General features: G+C 43.5%; 1 protein-coding gene across 4 annotated transcripts in view; it reads left to right on the plus strand.

Moving 5' to 3' along the window:
- LOC144941816 (thrombospondin type-1 domain-containing protein 7A-like) overlaps positions 1–18,217 on the plus strand; it is a 233,921-nt gene that overhangs the window by 86,065 nt on the left and 129,639 nt on the right. For all 4 annotated transcript variants that reach the window (XR_013639273.1, XM_078868309.1, XM_078868287.1 and 1 more), the window contains 5 exons: positions 4,269–5,223; positions 5,738–6,001; positions 10,732–10,913; positions 11,991–12,059; positions 17,869–18,024. Coding sequence is in view for 3 of the 4 variants with exons in the window: in XM_078868309.1 (XP_078724435.1) it covers positions 4,269–5,223; positions 5,738–6,001; positions 10,732–10,913; positions 11,991–12,059; positions 17,869–18,024 (1,626 nt within the window). In the remaining variant the exon portion in view is untranslated. The remainder of the gene's footprint in view (positions 1–4,268; positions 5,224–5,737; positions 6,002–10,731; positions 10,914–11,990; positions 12,060–17,868; positions 18,025–18,217) is intronic.

An 18,217-nucleotide genomic window follows, 5' to 3' on the forward strand; every position in this document is an offset into this window, starting at 1 on the left:
TATGTTCTCCTGCCAAGGGGGGGGGAAAAACCCCCTGGCAATCAATCAAGACCGATGGACAAACATTCACGGCCATGTTTAAACAGTCATTGCCGATGACATTGGGTGGGTGAGCCTTGTGTTTGCCCAGCACTCCATTGGAGGTCATTGTGACAATGCAAAAAAACTAGAGGGGGCTGCGTGTTCTTGAAATCTGTCTCTTCACGGACTCGTATTGTCTCCCCCAGCCTTTGTTTCAACATCATCCATTCGTCGTCGTCGTCGTCGTGATTTTATTGTATTTGTTTTTATTATTTTTTTTTATTAACTTTTATTAATTTTAATTTCATTTTTTTACCTACGTGACTTTACCGAAAGAACTAAGAGTATGAATCCTTGCAGTCACGAAAGCTTCACATCTAGAATCATCCTCTCTATTGCGCATTCTTCAGAGATCATCTCTGCTCAGCTTTTATTCGTTTTTCTCTTGCGTGGTGATTGTCTCTGTACATCTTCATGGTTGCCTTCCCTTCATGCCCATTCTCAGTTGGATATGAACACTAAAGCTTCGTGTATGCCATATGGCATTTATCTCATATTTTAACGTGACATCTTCCTTGTAGTGTGACTATACATACGAGCTTAATGCTAAATAATAATAATAATAGCAATGATCATAAAATCGGCTGATGTGCAGGTGCTAGGGGGGATTATTGCATTGCAGGATCGTGAGAGATGATGGGAGCTTGGGTGAGCCCTTCATCCAGCAGTGGATTGACAATGGCTGATGATGCTAATTCTGAATCGTAATCACATATTTGTAATTTTTCCGCTGATAAATATTCCTCTAATGTACGTATTTTAAAGCAAACTTGTGTAGTGATATAGTTAATGAAATTAATGAATGATTTTAATCATTGTAATTTACAGTACAGTACCGTATTATATTTACTCTGTCCATGAGAAATGCTTGCGTCCCAATATCATTTATTGAATTCCACATGCGTCCTGATTTTTGTTTTCTTAAAGTTGCAGATAAAAAGGTTCCGTGGGTATTGTGATTACACACGAATGCACAAATTACAGAAACGTCAACAAAACCCCTCATAATGCACACACGAGTATTTATTTAGCCCCATTTGCAGATTTACAGATGCATGGAGTAGTGCGCAAGCTTGTTATTAATGTTCACGGAGTCAATTTAATATTAAAATAGTTCATTAACCTGTGGTTCATGAAGATCCATTATTTTCTGCCTCTGATGGACCACTGCCTACCCGAGCATTATTGCTCTGAGCAGGAGATGAAGGAGGAGGTACGGTGAAGCTATGTATGCTGTTCAAGGCTCGGAATGAATTACAGACGAGATGAGTGTGGCTTTGAGGGCCGAGATCGTGGTTTCAACATTGAGCCCTGGGGTTTAATACTTAAGACCACATCTGTGCTTGTGCTCATGTGGTCTCTGTTGCTTGCAAATGTATTTTAGTACCCTGGGGTCTTTGCGACATTTTAAAGGTTTTTCAAATTTTCCAAAGATTTATATGAAATGCATTTGGTGAAATGTGCAACCGTTTCATGGATGTTGTCACCTTTGGTGGTTTCCAAATGGCGATTCGACATTGCTCGGAGAATTACAAAACTCAGACGTGCCAAAAATGCCGATGATTGAAATCGTAAAAATATTGTCCAATGAACATAATTCTGGGGCAAATGCACTCGAGAGCTAAAGGGGGAAAAAAAAGTTGGCATCCACGCATCCATCAGCATTCTTGAAACTTTTAGTGAAGCCCCGAAGCATGTGAGGTGTGACAAATAGCAGCTGCAGTCAAGCTCACAAAAAGGAAACTGGAAACATAATTTGGGGTACAACTATACCTATTCCATTAATTGTTCATAAGAAAATTCGAAATTCCTCCAAAAAAAACGATTGGGGAAGAAATGGTGAGTGAAAGGACTGGCCACGTGGGCACGATATTACCCTTCACAGTGGCAGCTTTCATGCCACAAGTTGAAAATCTAAAGCTTTGGACAAGCATTTCATTATTAAAGGGAAAATATATATATATAAATTTGGGAATGTGTAATATATTGCAGAATATAATATATCACAAAGTTAACACACTGCATTTCTTAAGTCACCTTTCCTATGAAGCTAAAATACATCCATCAACCCATTCATGATCATTTATCTCAGTGGTAAAAGCAATTTTGTAACAAAAATAAATTGGGAGGGTGGGGGGATTTTGATGTGCCAGAGAAATGCAGTGACACGTCTCTCTCGATGGGAAATCATTGTGCACCGATATCCTTTGCACAGTTTTTGCGCCGCCACTGTGCATTGCAGCTCATCTCTTCCAAATAATTTGGCGTCAACTCTAGGCCATACAGTGACCTAAGCTCTCCTTCTGCCATGCAACAAAGAGTGCCAGCTGCACAAGCCTTTATTACCATAGGTCTTCCAGCATTGGTCTTCCAAGACCTGCTGGTTCTTGGGAACTCCTCTCCCCAATGCATTGGACAGATTTGTTGTTGGCTTCATCATCATTATCTTCAAAAACAGCATCATCATCAACAACTTCATCATCAACCATGATCTACCTCCTATAGGCCTCCCGAAGTCACTGCAATTGCCCACAGTCCTGCAATATCGCAATCCATCAGGCTGCTTTTAAATAAGCTCATTTTATTGCTCCATTTCCACGGTGGATGTTTGTGCATGTGTCTACCATTCTGTCGTTAGTCTCGACCACCTGCCACCACTCCTCTAGTGATGTGTATATGGTTGGTCGTAGAGAAGCCATTCCTGAACGCAGCCTGCTCACATGGTTGGTCAAGCATCTACATTTTCCAATGATCTTTGTGAACAATGGATGCGTACTTCCACAGAATTCAAATAGCTGAATTATAGAATGATTCTAGATTTGAAGCTTTCGTGACTGCAAGGATTCATACTTTTTGGTGGTTTTCGGTAAAGTCACGTAGGTAAAACAACCAATAAAATAAAATAAATGAAAACAACTCAATTAAATCACGACGTTTCGGAGGCAACACAAGCTTCCTTCATCAGGTGTAAAAAATGGCACAGCAAAATAAACCTCGTGATTTAATTTAGTTGTTTTCATTTATTTTATTTTATTGATTGTTTTACCTACGTGACTTTACCGAAAAAACCAAAGAGTATAGAATAGTGCTAAATAGTATTTTTCGAAAAAAAGTCAACAAATCCGACTTGAAGAATGACAGACCACGTTAGCCTCTTGGATTTATGTTACACATATTTTTAAAGGGCACGACAACAGCTGGCGTAATGAGAAACTGCCTGGTTCTTAATTCATTTTTAATCATTGCCCCCACTGCCGCTGGCGAAACGTGACTTTGATGTACAGCTGGGGTTAAAGAGGATTACTTAGAATGTTTTCATTGCAATTGCAATAGCACCTTTAGACGTAAAAGGTAACCTCCAGTTTGTGAGGTGACGCTCCGCTCGTGTGAGAGTTCATCAATTCGGGTTATTCCCATGCCCAGAGAGGATTCGTGTCCCTGTGTGCAGTATATTGCCTGTTGCACATTAAACGTGTATGCCAATGACTATTTCAAAAGTTTGGAAATGAAAACTGAAACATCTCACGTTAAGTAAATAATCCTTTCGTTGAGATCTCTGTGAAGTTTTGAAATGAGAGAATATTTTACGTGTTCTTCAAACTGGTTTTCTGATCTTTGAGTATCTTAAAATCTACATGTACACTGCAGAGCATGCTTGCATGCATTATAATATTTTGGTAATAAAAATACACGTCTGTCTCTATATAAATAGATGCACATATTCAGATAAATTAACATTTCGGTGCTCAATCAAACACATTTTTTTCAATACCATACATCTATAATAAAGATGTGTAGAGCCCATACATTGTAATTGCATACCAACGCTTTGCTTTGCTCGACATAAAAAAAAACCTGAAACATAATGACTACCAGCTGGAAAGAAATGTAAAAAAAAAATTGGTCCGGGTATATTGAATGCTTCAATACAATTCTCAAAATGTTTTGCAGTTGACAAGGCCATTCTGTATTTTTGGTTTCCCTGACGTGTTCATGAGGTGTACTGCTTGTTGTTCAGTAAAACGTCCAACGTTTTGCTTCAAGTAGAACGTCAAACATCACGCCGAACCAAAAACATTGTACAACTCTAAATCCCACCGCAGGGCTATGCAGCACAAGCATGAAAACCTACACACAGTAGGACGTCTCTCACCGTGCCTTTTGTCTCTCTCTCTGTCTACTGCCAGGACCGTGGGAGGAATGTCGAGGTGAAGCATGTGGAGCGGGTGGAACGCAGGTCAGGAAGGTGTGGTGTGAGCACGTGGAAGGCTGGACCACGCTTCGATCGAACTGCTTGCAGGCTGAGCAGGGGGAGGCCCAGGTAGTGTCTGAGCGGCCTGCCTCTCAACGGGAGTGTTTTCACGTTTGCGAGGAGCACCGTGCGCTGGCTACCTGGTATGTTGGACAGTGGAGACCGTGTGAGCTTCGTCCAGACTTAAACTCCCCATCGCTGGGGCCTGTCTGTGGGAAGGATGGACTGCCTGGATGGAAAAAGCGAGATGTCGTTTGCACGTGGAAAGATAATGGAACAGAGGTGCTCGACATGGAGCAGCTGTGTCGGGTGTTTGATCCAAGACCATCTGACCAGGAGGCGTGCACCGCTGCCTGCCCACGTGATTGCGTTGCGTCAGAGTTCTCCGCCTGGTCCCCGTGCGAGCGTGCCTGCGGTGCAGACTCGGGCCTGCAGTACCGCACACGCACCGTGCTGGTGCCACCCGAGTTTGGAGGAGCGTTGTGCCCCAACCTCACCGAAGTCCGCAGCTGCCGAGATGCCTCTGCTTGTGATGGGGGAGACGGTGGCTTCAAGTACAGCCTCAGAGTCGGACCTTGGAGCGACTGCAGACCCGCTAGAATCGGACGTTTCATTCGGGATGTGGGACACAATGCAGAACCAAATGGTACCAATTTCAGCAGGACTACAAGAGCCGAAATGCGCAATAAAACGGCACCCGATTTTCCAGTCAATGGTACTTCTACCGGATTGCCTCGAGAGGGTATAGAATTAAAACGATGGACCAAGGAGCAGTGGAGATCGACGCCTCATGATTGGCCTCGAGGGGGGTCCCCTTGGGATGTGCAGATTGGCTATCAGAGCCGACAGGTCCGATGCATTAGGAGCGACGGAAAAAACGCCCCACTGACGTGAGTTCCATTTGCTGCGCTGACGCTTTTCACCAATCGATGCGTAGTTTTCCAAATTAAGATAATGTTGGCTATTAACATTTGCGCAAAAACAATTTTGTTTTCCTTAACAGCTGTGGTGGAGAGGGTGACGCAGTGGTGAGTGCACTGTGCTACCAACCCAGCAACTTGAGTTTGATTCCCAACCGTGGCTCTAACATCAGTGGCGAGCGATATCTGAACTGTTCCTGGGCTCCCACAGTTTACCAACTCACGCCGACCTCTGTGGTGACATACATGGGGAAGGCCTTCACCCAGCAGTGGCTTGAAAAGGGATCGTCGATATATAATTATTTATGAACAGTAATCTGGAATTAAAAAGTGCCTGAGATTGAGTGGTGAAATCAATTTGCGTGCAGGTGCCCGCTGGAATGATTTAACATCGCACGACCGGTAGACGTGGCAGCAGCTCGGTGGCGGTTTGACCACGGCGGCGGCGGCCACTGCCGATGACCACGGTGACTCTCCTTCGCAGCTTGTGCCTGTCGGAGAGCCCCTCGCCGGCCTTCCAGCCGTGCCTGCTGCCACGCGACTGCGTGGTGACGGAGTGGGCGCCCTGGTCAGCGTGCTCGCGGACATGCCGCGGACCCGAAGGCGGCGCGGACGCGGGCCCCGGAGTTCGCACGCGCTCCCGCTCGGTGCGGGTCAGCGCCCTCGGAGGGGGCCAGGTCTGCCCCCCGCTCGTCGAGCGAGAAAATTGCAGCGAGGAGGCCGGGGAGACGCTGACGCCATGTCCACGGTAAGCACCCCCGAGGGGTTTTCTTGGTTTGAGAAGTCACCGGATTCTGATTACTGATTATTTCGTGTTGGGTTTGTTTTTTGTGCGTGTTTTTAGTTTGTTGACCTTTCCCCCGCACCTCCGATTAGCATGGTAGGCTACGTACGGTGCGAAAGAAGTTCAACACACACCCATACATTTGAGTTTTTGTTTAATAAGTGATGTGACGTAATCCTTCTTTTTTAAGTATCACAGTCGCTGGGCACGAGTCCCCACAACATCCAAGCTGCCAGCAACAAACCGCACTTGTTGAAGGTGTTATAGATGAGAGCTAATACGTTAGAAAGTTTGTTAAAGAGGCGATGCGGGGGAATTGTAGAGTCGAGCAGTGCGAGGAAATAAATGGAGAAGTCTTTCGTACGGCAGCAATGGTAATTGAGCACAGTGGGGTATTAGGGAACAAAATACACATTAATTTGATTACTGGCTTACATTTATGGTTATTTTCTTCAGACATACATTAAGTAGAGTTAGTTTTTGGAAATAAGCAGAATGCATAAGCATTTTTTATCTGGCAAGAAAGGCCTTGGTTTGATTTCGAAGTTGGCCACTTTCGTGTGTGGAGTTTGTGCGTGTGGGTTTTCTCTGGGGGTTCCGTCCCCCCCCCCCCATATCTAAAAACATACAATACCATTGGTGAAGGCCAGACATCTCAAATGCAGGACGCTCTTGAAAAAGAGTCTTCCTGGATAAATAATATTATATGCTATGGCTGCTGCTGTCCTCATGTCAACTCCGGTTTGCTGACATGATAATTTCCACACATTTTTTTGTTAAATACTTTTTTTTTAAATTCTGTATGAAAATGAAAGTAATTCGCTAAATTGTTATCTGGTACATTGTGATTGGAGCAATACAGCTGGTTAACATTGATACAATTGGTAATTTGATTATGTGTAACTGCTGCTGAGCGTAAGTGTCCCACAAATCAAACATTCGCTGCTACTGACGTTCATATGGAACAGCTTGCAACCGGAAGATTAGAACTTGAAGAACCGTTTAAATTATCAGCTTATAATATAAAGGCTCGGTCTCTCTCACCTAATGTATGGGGAGATCTATACCACACGGTCTCTTCCCGTTGCGATCAAGCGTGATAATGAGTCGGAAAGTCCCGTGTGACTTACTGTAATGGAGAAGAACAAAAATTAAGTGCACACGCCATCTCCCGTGTTCACGATGAGCACTTTTTTTAAGCACCGGGACTAAAGGATTCCCCATCACTGTAACTGTGGAGAGAAAACACAGGCAATCATTTCATTGTTGCAACCAGTGAAGAGACGCGCGGCCAGTCTTGTTGTGCAATTTGCCAGTGAATGGAGAGGATGTGTTTGACACGAAAGTCTGGGCTATGAGTTCATCTGTACACTCTTCTGGGCGTTGACATTTTCCTTCCCACTCGCAAGGTGCTGATTCTCTCTCAGCTTTCAAGAGCAATACGGAATTTGAAAGCAATGGTGGAACAAATACACACAACGAGTAATACTTATTCAACAGAAAAGAAAGGAATGCCATTGGCAGCTGCGTACGATCACAAATAAAAAATAATTTTGCCACATTTGTTATTTTCCACTCCTTAATACAGCAATATAGACTTTCAGTAGGTTCATATTTCAGGCAACGGTGATAGCTGCTCTGTAAAAGGGCCATTGCATGAAACTTAACTCACTACATTATTTTTTTTATTGTGTACAGGGTGTTTAAAAACGATGGACCCGATTTGAAATCGCTATATCTCTGCAACCACGAACCGCCCATGAATGAAACTCTTACCACTTGAAAGGGCGGGGCATAGAGAGGGCGGGGCATAGAGAGGGCGGGGCATAGAGAGGGCGGGGCATAGAGTTTTAAATGATCACCGCTCGATGCCTCTCCCAGCGCACAAACAGCCCCTAGCCTCAGTCATTCGCAAGATGGTGACCACGCAACACAAGGCGTTTTGCGTTCTGCAGTTCAGCAAGACTGAATCCGTAATTGCGGTGCAGCGTGCGTTTCAACGGCGTTTTGGCATTGATCCGCCAATGTCAAAGAGCATTCGTCGTTGGTACCGACGATTTGAGGAAGCAGGCTGCTGTTTATGTAAGGGGAAGAGCACAGGGCGACCACGCACCTCAGAGGAAAACGTGAGAAGAGAGGCGTTTGGGACAAATTCAACTATCGTCTCGATGTTGTCCGTACAGCTGGTGGAGGTCACATAGAGCATTTATAAAATGGTTAGTAAAACCTGACAACTCATTAAACCGTTTGTAACTTTTTGTGTAATTGTCACATGTTGCCATCGTGAAATATACTGCGTTGAAATTGGGTCTATTTTTTTGCAATACCCTGTGTATCAGGCCTGACCAATCCACTGCGTGTATCTGAACGCGAGTTGATTCATCATCCCCCTCTGTGCGGTGGACATCCTCTGAGGCATGTTTCCTCCTCATTCGTTAGTTGTATCTCTCTGACAGATATCTACAATTTGTTTGACAAACCTGTCGCTATGAATAACTTTAGTGAAAGCGTGTCTCTTGGTCCGACTTCTCTTCGACTCATACCTGTGTGTATTGGTCGCACCTTCTTCAGTTTTCAGTTCCAGTTTCAGTTATTTGGAATAACCCTGTGAGCCATTCGGCTCTCGATTCGGGTGCAACCGCAACAAACAATAAAATGACAAGATACATTTAAATTACAAGATAGATTCTTCATGTCACCTCAGTGCAGCTATTCTATTTGGCGCATTTACATGAGCATTTGACCGCACTGCAGGAAAAAAAGTACATAAAGAACAGATAACGTTAACCCACGCCATTGAACCACATGACGATAACGAAATGAGAAACTTTATTAAAACAATTTAAAGCTTTCGTGACTGCAGGGAGTCATCTTCTTGCTTCTTTCGGTAAAGTCACGTAGAAGGGAAATAATAAAATAATAAAAATAAAACAATAAAATAATTCTCACGACGTTTCGGCCACAATGCAAGCAGCCGTCTGAATTCAGACACTGCCTTCCCGACAGCCCTGTTCTTCACCTGAGGACGGCTGCTTGCGTTGTGGCCGAAACGTCGTGAGAATTATTTTATTATGTTTTATTTTTATTATTTTATTATTTCCCTTCTACGCGACTTTACCGAAAGAACCAAGAAACTTTCTTAAAACAAACAAGAGAGAGCTTGTAACAGTTTCTTACCAAATTCAAAATATGTTTTACCGTCCTCAAATGTGGCTGTTGTTATGTCGCCAACCGTGGGCGATGGCGAGGGCTCGGGCATGTCCCTTCATCCAGCGGTGCATCTCCGATTTTAGCACGGTTGGCTATGTATGGTGTGAAAGAAGGTCAACATTGCTTGTCGCGTCCATTATTAAATGGGACATATTTCAACTGCCTTGCTGGAAAGCACTCTCTCTCTCTCTTGCTCTCAGATCATTTCAAATGCCTCCAAAAGGCACCACCGTTTCCAACTACAGCATAACTAATTTAAGGCACGCACTCCCGCGCCGCCGTTTTTAGATTGTCTCTCCCACTCTCTTTTGGACTGTGGAATGAACAGAGGAGGGTAACTGCATACATCTTAATTCTGCACCAAATTGGCTTTGTGCCTCCGTTGCATAGCGTGATGCATTGAGGTGGGATTCTAGAGGTTATTTGTTAATGTGATTCTGTGATTGTCTTTTCAGTGGTGGGGAATGCCATTTAAAAATGCTGTAAATAAATAAATAAGGAAATAAATTGCAAGCTACAATTTAATGACTAAAAATGCAAATCTATGCCGTTTATAATGATCTGTTGTGCTTTTGAACATTTTGAAAAAGATCAGAACACGTCCCCCCCCCCCTTTGTTACACAAGCCTGTGCATCTTTGAAGGCAATTTATTAGGAGAAGCGGTTGAAAATCCTGAAGAGGAAAAAAGCAATGTTTGTATAAATTATGCTTGAAATTAAAGTCGTGCCACATGCAAATCTCTGTGCCATGTGCCACGTTACTTTGGAGTTTAACTACTTAAAACGAGGAATGGAAAAGTGTTGATGTGAATGCATTTTCATTTTGAAGTGAAGAGAGATGGATGGGCTGATATGGGTTTGAATTACTGGCACGTGAAGCCAAAACAAATGCTGAAAGAGCTGAAAATGTCAGTTAGCTCATAGCCGTGCACAGTTTTGCATTTGATGAGCTGAGGTTGATTGTATTTGTTTTTATCTGCCAGTAAGTGATGTACACGGGCATTGTAGTAACGTCTGTGAGAACTGGATTGCTTGGGCATGCTTGTACGTCTGTGCGCGCAGATCTGTGCGTTTGCAGAGAGCACTGGTGCAGTGGTTAAGGCAATGCACTCTGAGCACCACGAGCCAGGTTCGATTCCTAGCTATGGCTAATATCAGTGGCTCGTCATATCTGAGCTTGTCTGGGGCCTTAAATGAGGACGCGGTGCAATATGCAAGAAGCAATAGCACTGGCAAGAAAAGGCGTGTGGTGTCTGGGCCGCACCACTGCTCCCCGTGGTGCCTGCTGGCCTTCATCGATAGGTGCTCATGAATGGGACTGGCCCCAAACAGTCTGTTGAAGGATACACCTCCGATTAGGCGACTTTTCCCGCACCTCCGATTTAGCGCGGTTGGCTACGTACAGTGCAAAAGAAGTTCAGCATCACGCATATGTACGTACGTACGTACACGGCGGGGGATCATCGGTCTCTTTGTGTGCACAGATTTGTGTGGAAGGTGGCGCAGTGGAGCGAGTGCCGCGTGGAGCTGGTGATGGGAGCTCCGGAACGGAGGCGCGCCAACCACACGGGGCTGTGCGGTGGTGGCCTCCGCACTCGCGACGTCTACTGCATCATGGCCAACGAGAACCTCATCCTGTACCTAAACTCCCTCCACGAGCGGCAAGGTGGGCGGAGCTTTGAGCGCTGCCCAGCTCCGACCAGAGCAAAGCGGTGGCGAGACTGGCACTCCGCAACCCGCGCTCGTTCTGCTGCATCATCAGCGCTCGCCGGTTTCACCGAGCCTTTAAAAATCGACACTGTCAAATTGACATTATCCTCCGGAGGCAGAGCTTTCATTACCAGACGGCCTCTCTAAACAAGCTACAGCAGTCGCTCCAACACAGCGTGTTGGGGCATTTTTCGAATCCTTGGAAATGTGGTCGCAGCTTTTGCATTGCTGCTTTACTTGGGAGCATTTGGGTCAACATGGTCATCAATTGCCATGCATTGTGTGTCACTAAGAAAGAAAATGTGAGAATTTTAAAGTAAAATTTTCCTCATGGAAAACAGAAACTTTGCACATTTAAAGCAATTCATTTTCTGACACACTCATTATCAACGGTGCTACAGATTCAATTAAAAATACAGGAATATGGACATTTTTAGTGTAAGCAATAAAAAGTTGAGCTCTATATATTACCATCTGCATTGCTTTTTTTTATATCGCTAAGTGTTAAACATTTAATCCTTTGTTATTCCGAGGACAATTTAAAATGGGTATACTTTTGTGCAGATATGGTACAATTTAATTGCTTTTACAAGTAGCCAATGGCGAGTACGAGCTACTGACTTTAGTACTGCATTTGTTTTCCTTTATGTATCTGAAAAAAATCCATTTACTCGAATCGTTTAGAACACAGAAAACAGCAATGATTTGCGTAAATTAAATAATTTTCTCAACATAATTAGGCGCAATAGATAATGACTTTATCCCTTGCGAATGCATTTGCTTTATTGATAGCCAGGATTATTATTAGCAGCACATTAATAGCCGGTGCAGCGTTCCACTTAGTCACCTTGACTTGGCAACGCAAATCCTGCTTAATGGCCCATAAAGCTGCATTTTTCTTCTTCCTCCGCCAAAAGGTGCAGAGCATCCTCATTAAAAAAAAGGAGATTCATTTTCAGCTTAATGCATCGGAAAAAAATAAATATCATGCCCATTAGTGGTCAATGATGGCTTGGCGTTTTGTTGTCCACAGAGATGCTGTCCAAGTCAAGAATGAGGCCAACCGTGGCACCATCTCTCTCCATTTCCTACGAGATCTCAGGTAAACCGCTTATTGCTCTTGATGTGAATTTTATTACCTTCTATATGCCGTGTGAAAAAGGCAGTACGGGGAGTTATTTATTTATTTGGGTTTTGCAATTTAAACCTGTTGGTTTTTTGAGCCAGTAGCGGAGCGAACGGGGAGGCTATATTAATCTAAATTGTTATTGTTGAAGCATTAACAGTGTGTGTGCGTGCTTGGCACGCGCGCAGTTAAGGCATCGGATCACTTTGTGCCTCGCAAGACCTGCCAGTGGTGCTCGCCTCAACCAAAACAAATAGCACTCTAGATGTTGAAAAGTATGGACGTGCCATTCAATTTCAAGTATAACGCCAGCGTTGTTTGAGCACAATATCTCATCTTGGTTCTTACACAGTATCGCCGCAGGTGTCATCAATATGCCTAATTAACTGAACACAGTGCTGTGTAATTAAGCATGATAGATGAACGTTAGGCACTGACTTGTTTTGGCGAGTGCATCATTCTGCTTCTGTGCCATTGCGCTGTGCGGATTATTTGAAATGTTGACGTTCAAACATTTGTATATTCCAAAGCATACATTGAGTGTGCTGCATTTTAACTGCAAACACTTTGCAGATGAAATGCTGCACCCCTTGGCAAAAGTTACGACAGTAAATCCGCATATGCAAATAACTGATGGGGCATCCCTTTAGCATTGATGCCAAGTGTGCGCAGCGTGATTTGGATTTTGAACACGGAGTTAGTGTGAGCACGGAGCGCTGTGCTGAAATGCAACTCCTTGAGTGTAAAATAACTCAAATTCAAACATGACAGAGCAGCAAACACCAGTCTGCAGAAAGTGCCCCTGCCATGTGTCAATTGTGGAAGACTTAATGTCAGTCCAGAAACATTTTCAAATTGTAAATTGGGCTTGTGTTGGTCATTAGCGTGATGTTTTGAGTGCTGAGGAAAGAGATTGGCTTCCCGGGGAGTGGTGCGTGTTGGTATTCTGTCAGCCATACACCGCACACGCAACTAACGCTCCGTGATTCCCCCCCCCCCCCGCTAATGTTATGGTTCCTGCTGTTGTACACATTTTGTTTTCACGCAAGAAATAATCATTTGTTTGCTTCTAGCTTCACAAATTCTATCAACTCGGAAGTGTGACTTTTTTTTAAAGGGAGGAGGGCATACAAAAGTATGGGATGGAGGGAAACAGCCATTGTTAAACAAACTTAAAACAAATGTTAAACGCTAAACAATGTGACGATATGATCCAATTTCGTCTTTCGTGCATTCTGCTCTAGCTCTCACCTGTGTATATGAGGAAAGAATGTCACCCCCATCTCTTAATTGAGAATGTAGAAGGGGCTGAGTCCCCTTAAGGCCCTCCCCCCTCCGTGGATACAATGACTAATAGTAAATCATCTGAAACTAAAACGATGCAAGGCATCGCGATTAATTTCTTCAAGGGTGCTTCGAAGTCACTTTTTTAACGAGACTTTTAAGGCTCGGGTGTTTATCATATGTAGCACAAGAGCCAGGACCTACAGGCAGGGTTCTCTTCATGTCAGTGTCAAGGGCTCCCACTGGATGGATGTGTACGAAACGAGGTCGTATAAATCTGGGCCTCTTACAAGTGCCGTGTTGCGAACAAGTACGTTCTGCCCGGAAGTCATTGCAAACAGTGAAAACGGACCACGCAGCAATTTATGTGGAGGCAAAAGCTGCGTTTATAATGGACACACGTAAAACAGATGATGAGCGGTGGCAGGTGACTGCGAATGGATCCACAGAAGGCTCGAAAGGACGTGGCAGAGCCATGTGTCAGCTGTGTAGGCGGCATCAAAGGTGGATCAAGAGAGGGAGTTGAAACGGATCGGGGAAGAAGCGTAGAACTGAAGAGAACTTAGAAGCAGTGACGCATTGAGACAGTGGGAGCAGATGAGCCCCAACAGTGGTGAAGACCAAAGGCTTGAAGAGAAGACGAGTAGAAATATGCATCCATAAACGCAGCAGTTGGATGGATTAGTTGCCGAGTGCGACTACTCCTGCACCACATTTCATATTAATTGCCCATACAGTTTTTACTTAGCTTTCTACTTGGCACACAATCGACATTGTAATGGTTCCTCTGGCAAAACGTAAGGCTTATGAATGACATTACCTTATGTGGACAAGTAATTCATGGATAAATTAAACTGAAATGGCTGGATATAAAAGTAAGAGGGTTTGTTCCACATTTAATTCCGTAGCGAGCATTTAAACTTATTTTCACACCAATGACAATGGAAGCCAATGGTCATAAACCTGGTTAAACAAACTATTATATTAAAGTCACGTAAAAGGGAAATAATAAAATAATATAAATATAAAACAAAACAAAATTCTCACGACGTTTCCACTGCAACACAAGCAATCATCATCATACGTGACTTTACCGAAAGAACCAAGAATATGAATCCCTGCAGTCACGAAAGCTTTAAGTAAAAATTTATTATATCACTGCTAATTATGCTGAAATTGCTGCAAGTTGATAAATGTGTATAATGTTAACTAATTCTCTTGGCAAAATCAGGATTTGCTGGAATGTGGACAAGAAATAACTATGCGTGGCATTAATGGGTTTCTGGAAGTTTGCCTCCTTCGGCAAATCCCTGTGATGAAACTGACTTTTCTCTTAGCTCCCGTCTGAACACTCATCGCTATGCCGATTCTGTTACATCGACCCAATGTATTTTATCGACCCATTGTATAGCACGTACGTACGCAGGTTTCATGGCAAGCTTTTACGAGAGACCAGCAACAGAGCACAGAAGTGATCTGTTGCTGGTCGAGCACTCGAGGGGCACTTTGAGTTGCCTCCTCCGGCACTCTGCCTTCAATTACGTCAACGCAGGCTGCCTGTTCAGCCTGGGGAGAGAGGCTCCCTGACAACCGTCAGTACTGTCCAACAGCCTCAGCAGCCAGACCTGCAGCTACGGGAGCTGAGTGCAGTCCAGATTCATTTGACTCAACTCAGGTTAGAGACTGACAAGGTCGAACCTGGAAACTGGAAGCCACCGTGGCCCCTAAGATTCATGTTTCTCTGATGTGATAATGTTGATTGTTCTGACTGGAGCTGTGAAGGTCAGAGCTAGAATCACTGTGTTAGAGGTGAGTGTTATGGTCATTATTACAACAATGAAAGTAAAAGAGAATAGAATACTGTAATGGAAATTAAATAATTTTATTGTTGGAAATAATTGCATTGTAACAATCATAACACAGACAATAATGCAAATTCTACGACACAATACAACCGGATGTATGTGGCATCCAAATGCGACCACATCTCAAGATGCTGTACAGAAACAGGTGGCAGATTTATGATGTACAGCGAGGCAGTCCATCGTAGGCAGAGGAAACGAAGCAAGTTCTGGAGAACCCAGTTTAATCAAGGGCGGCTTATGTGTAGATTCAGACTCGGGATTTCTGTGGTGTCGGATCATTGGTTTGACTTTGGCATTCGTTTCCCAAGCCACTCCGTCACATAATTTAGGAATATGATTAATATCCTTACATGGCAGTCTTAATAGCCACATCATCGATTATATTTCCAATAAAGGAATCGTATACAGTATACAAATAACAAACATAAGTGATGTGGCTCTAACAGATGCTTTTCAAGATAATTTATCCCATTAATCATGAATGATGACCTTCCTATGATGGAATGATTATACTCTGCCAGATACAAGAAGAAAGACAAAACTCCCAACAACAATTACTGGCAAAGAAAATCAATTGGCAAAATATGTGAAAGGCACAAGAACCACAAACCACTTTGGCATTCAAACCAATCAAGGTGTTTAACAAACAGCAATGTCAGGTCAAAGATGTTTTATGGTGAGACCGGCAAGTCATGCTTCACGAAATTCGTTTTTTCTTACTCCAATTAGGAATTTCGCGTCACACGATGCAATCAGTGTGCCAGTGAAGGTTTGTGCCACGAACGTCGTTATCGCATCATATAGGCAAGGACAACCTGTTCAGATTGGTGAGACAAACCTCACAAAACTCGTTAATATTCATAATCTATCCCAAGTTTCTGCCTAAGGGGCAGGTCCATGGCTGAAGCTACCCTCCATTCTGTCAGATCCGTTCCCAGCCCCTCTTCGACTCATCACACTCCACGGGTGCCAACTTTTCATAAAGGCTGCACGTGTGCGTTTCATGTAAATTCTGGGGTGAAAATTGACGAGCGGATATAAGTTTTTAGGTAAAATAATGGAGATAGCTACCATGCTATGAATGCAATTACGCGTTTATGCAAATACACAAGTAAAGTTCATCTTAGTTTTAAACAAGGAACAATTTTCATGCATAGGCAACATGCCTTCTTGCATTTGTCCGTGGAAGTATTTAATCGGTGATAATAATATTACCTTCCGAGGTGCACAACAAGATTACGTTGCCCGTGATGACGTCACATGATATTTTAATTTTATTGAAAGTATTAACGCTGGTTATGTATTGCCATGATTTTGGGGAATCCTTTCATCAATTTGCTAGGTTTCTATAGAGTAGGTCCCTAATAGCAACATAACTTTAACCAATTTTTTTTTATTTTGGATCTTGTTTACGAGAATTACTATGACACCACGTTACAGTCAGATAAACAGATATAGCTAATTCATTGATTAATTCTTTCATCCTTACTTTTAGGAAGCATTAGAATAAATAATCTGATAAAAAATATGGGTTTCTTCTTAAGACTGGTCATGATGATCTATTTTAAAGGGTAAATAAAACGTCCAAGTTTAAGGGAACCACTGGCCCTTCACACAAGCTATGCTATAAAGAAATCTTAATTTCATGGAAAAAAAATATTTTCTCATTCTGAGAGCTGGAATTTTTCCAATAAATTAAACCAATTCTCATTTATATAATTGTTTTTTTTCTCATCATTGGTGACTGGACTGAGACCATCAACTCAAATACCTGAAAACACACTTTAATCACGGATGGCTGAAACCCAGATTCAAATCCATAATCTCGGTGTGCTCGCTCGGTGCTATGACCTCTGAGCCACCCAGAAACCTCCAGTAATGTATATTTTAATGGAGTCCATATCTGGAAATTGTAATAGTTAGAGGTAAAGCCCTGCAATTGCTTGCGCACGTAACGCTTGGCATAAGGCCCTCCACTAGAGGGAGCTCTAGAGAACCCTTATAGGGGCTATTTGGCCTGCTCTTCCATTTGTAACGCTGTGTGGAAAAAGGTATGGGAATTTAAGAAACCTGTCCATTCTTGTAACTGCTTTGCCAAGTCGTGGAATTGAACTGGAAATTCTAGCCCATTAGACCATGGTAGCATCACTCAAAGTTGTAATCCTGTACCATAATTTATTCAAAAGGATGATCGATTAAAACAAACTTTTGGTCATTGAAATCAGGCTCGGATGGACATCCCCACTCTCAGGTGACGAACAGGTCTGTCGGAAAGACAGCGTCTGAATTCAGGTGAAGAACAGGTCTGTCGGAAAGACAGTGTCTGAATTCAGGTGAAGAACAGGTCTGTCGGAAAGACAGCGTCTGAATTCAGGTGAAGAACAGGTCTGTCGGAAAGACAGTGTCTGAATTCAGGTGAAGAACAGGTCTGTCGGAAAGACAGCGTCTGAATTCAGTGAAGAACAAGTCTTTCCGACAGACCTGTTCTTCACCTGAGGACGGCTGCTTGCGTTGTGGCCCGAAACGTCGTGAGAATTGTATTTTGTTATGTTGTATTTTTATTATTTTATTATTTCCCTTCTACGTGACTTTACCGAAAGAACCAAGAAGATGAACCCCACTCTCGTGTGTTGCAGCGTCGCGACCTGTGGACAACAGCCTGTGTGGTGTGGATAAGCCTGAGACGCTGCAGGCATGTTCAGTGCCCTGTCCTGCTGAGTGCCGCTTGACCCCGTGGACAGCCTGGGGTCCCTGCACCTTTGAAAACTGTGGAGAAACCCCCGGCAAGAAAGGTATCTCGTGGAGAAGGCAGCAGCGGCTGCTACGCCGAGGAATGGCTCAAGCACAAAAAATGTTCACGAGCCATCGCAGGCAGGGGATCAACAACAACGTGGATTAATGCTTTGTCGAACTGGGCGACGGCTCACCAATCATCCCTCCATGGGAGGCCGAAAGGCCGCCGATTTCCGTTTTTTTTTACAACAG

This window comes from Lampetra fluviatilis, chromosome 2 (assembly GCF_964198595.1).
Source record: "Lampetra fluviatilis chromosome 2, kcLamFluv1.1, whole genome shotgun sequence".
Lineage (NCBI taxonomy): Eukaryota > Metazoa > Chordata > Hyperoartia > Petromyzontiformes > Petromyzontidae > Lampetra > Lampetra fluviatilis.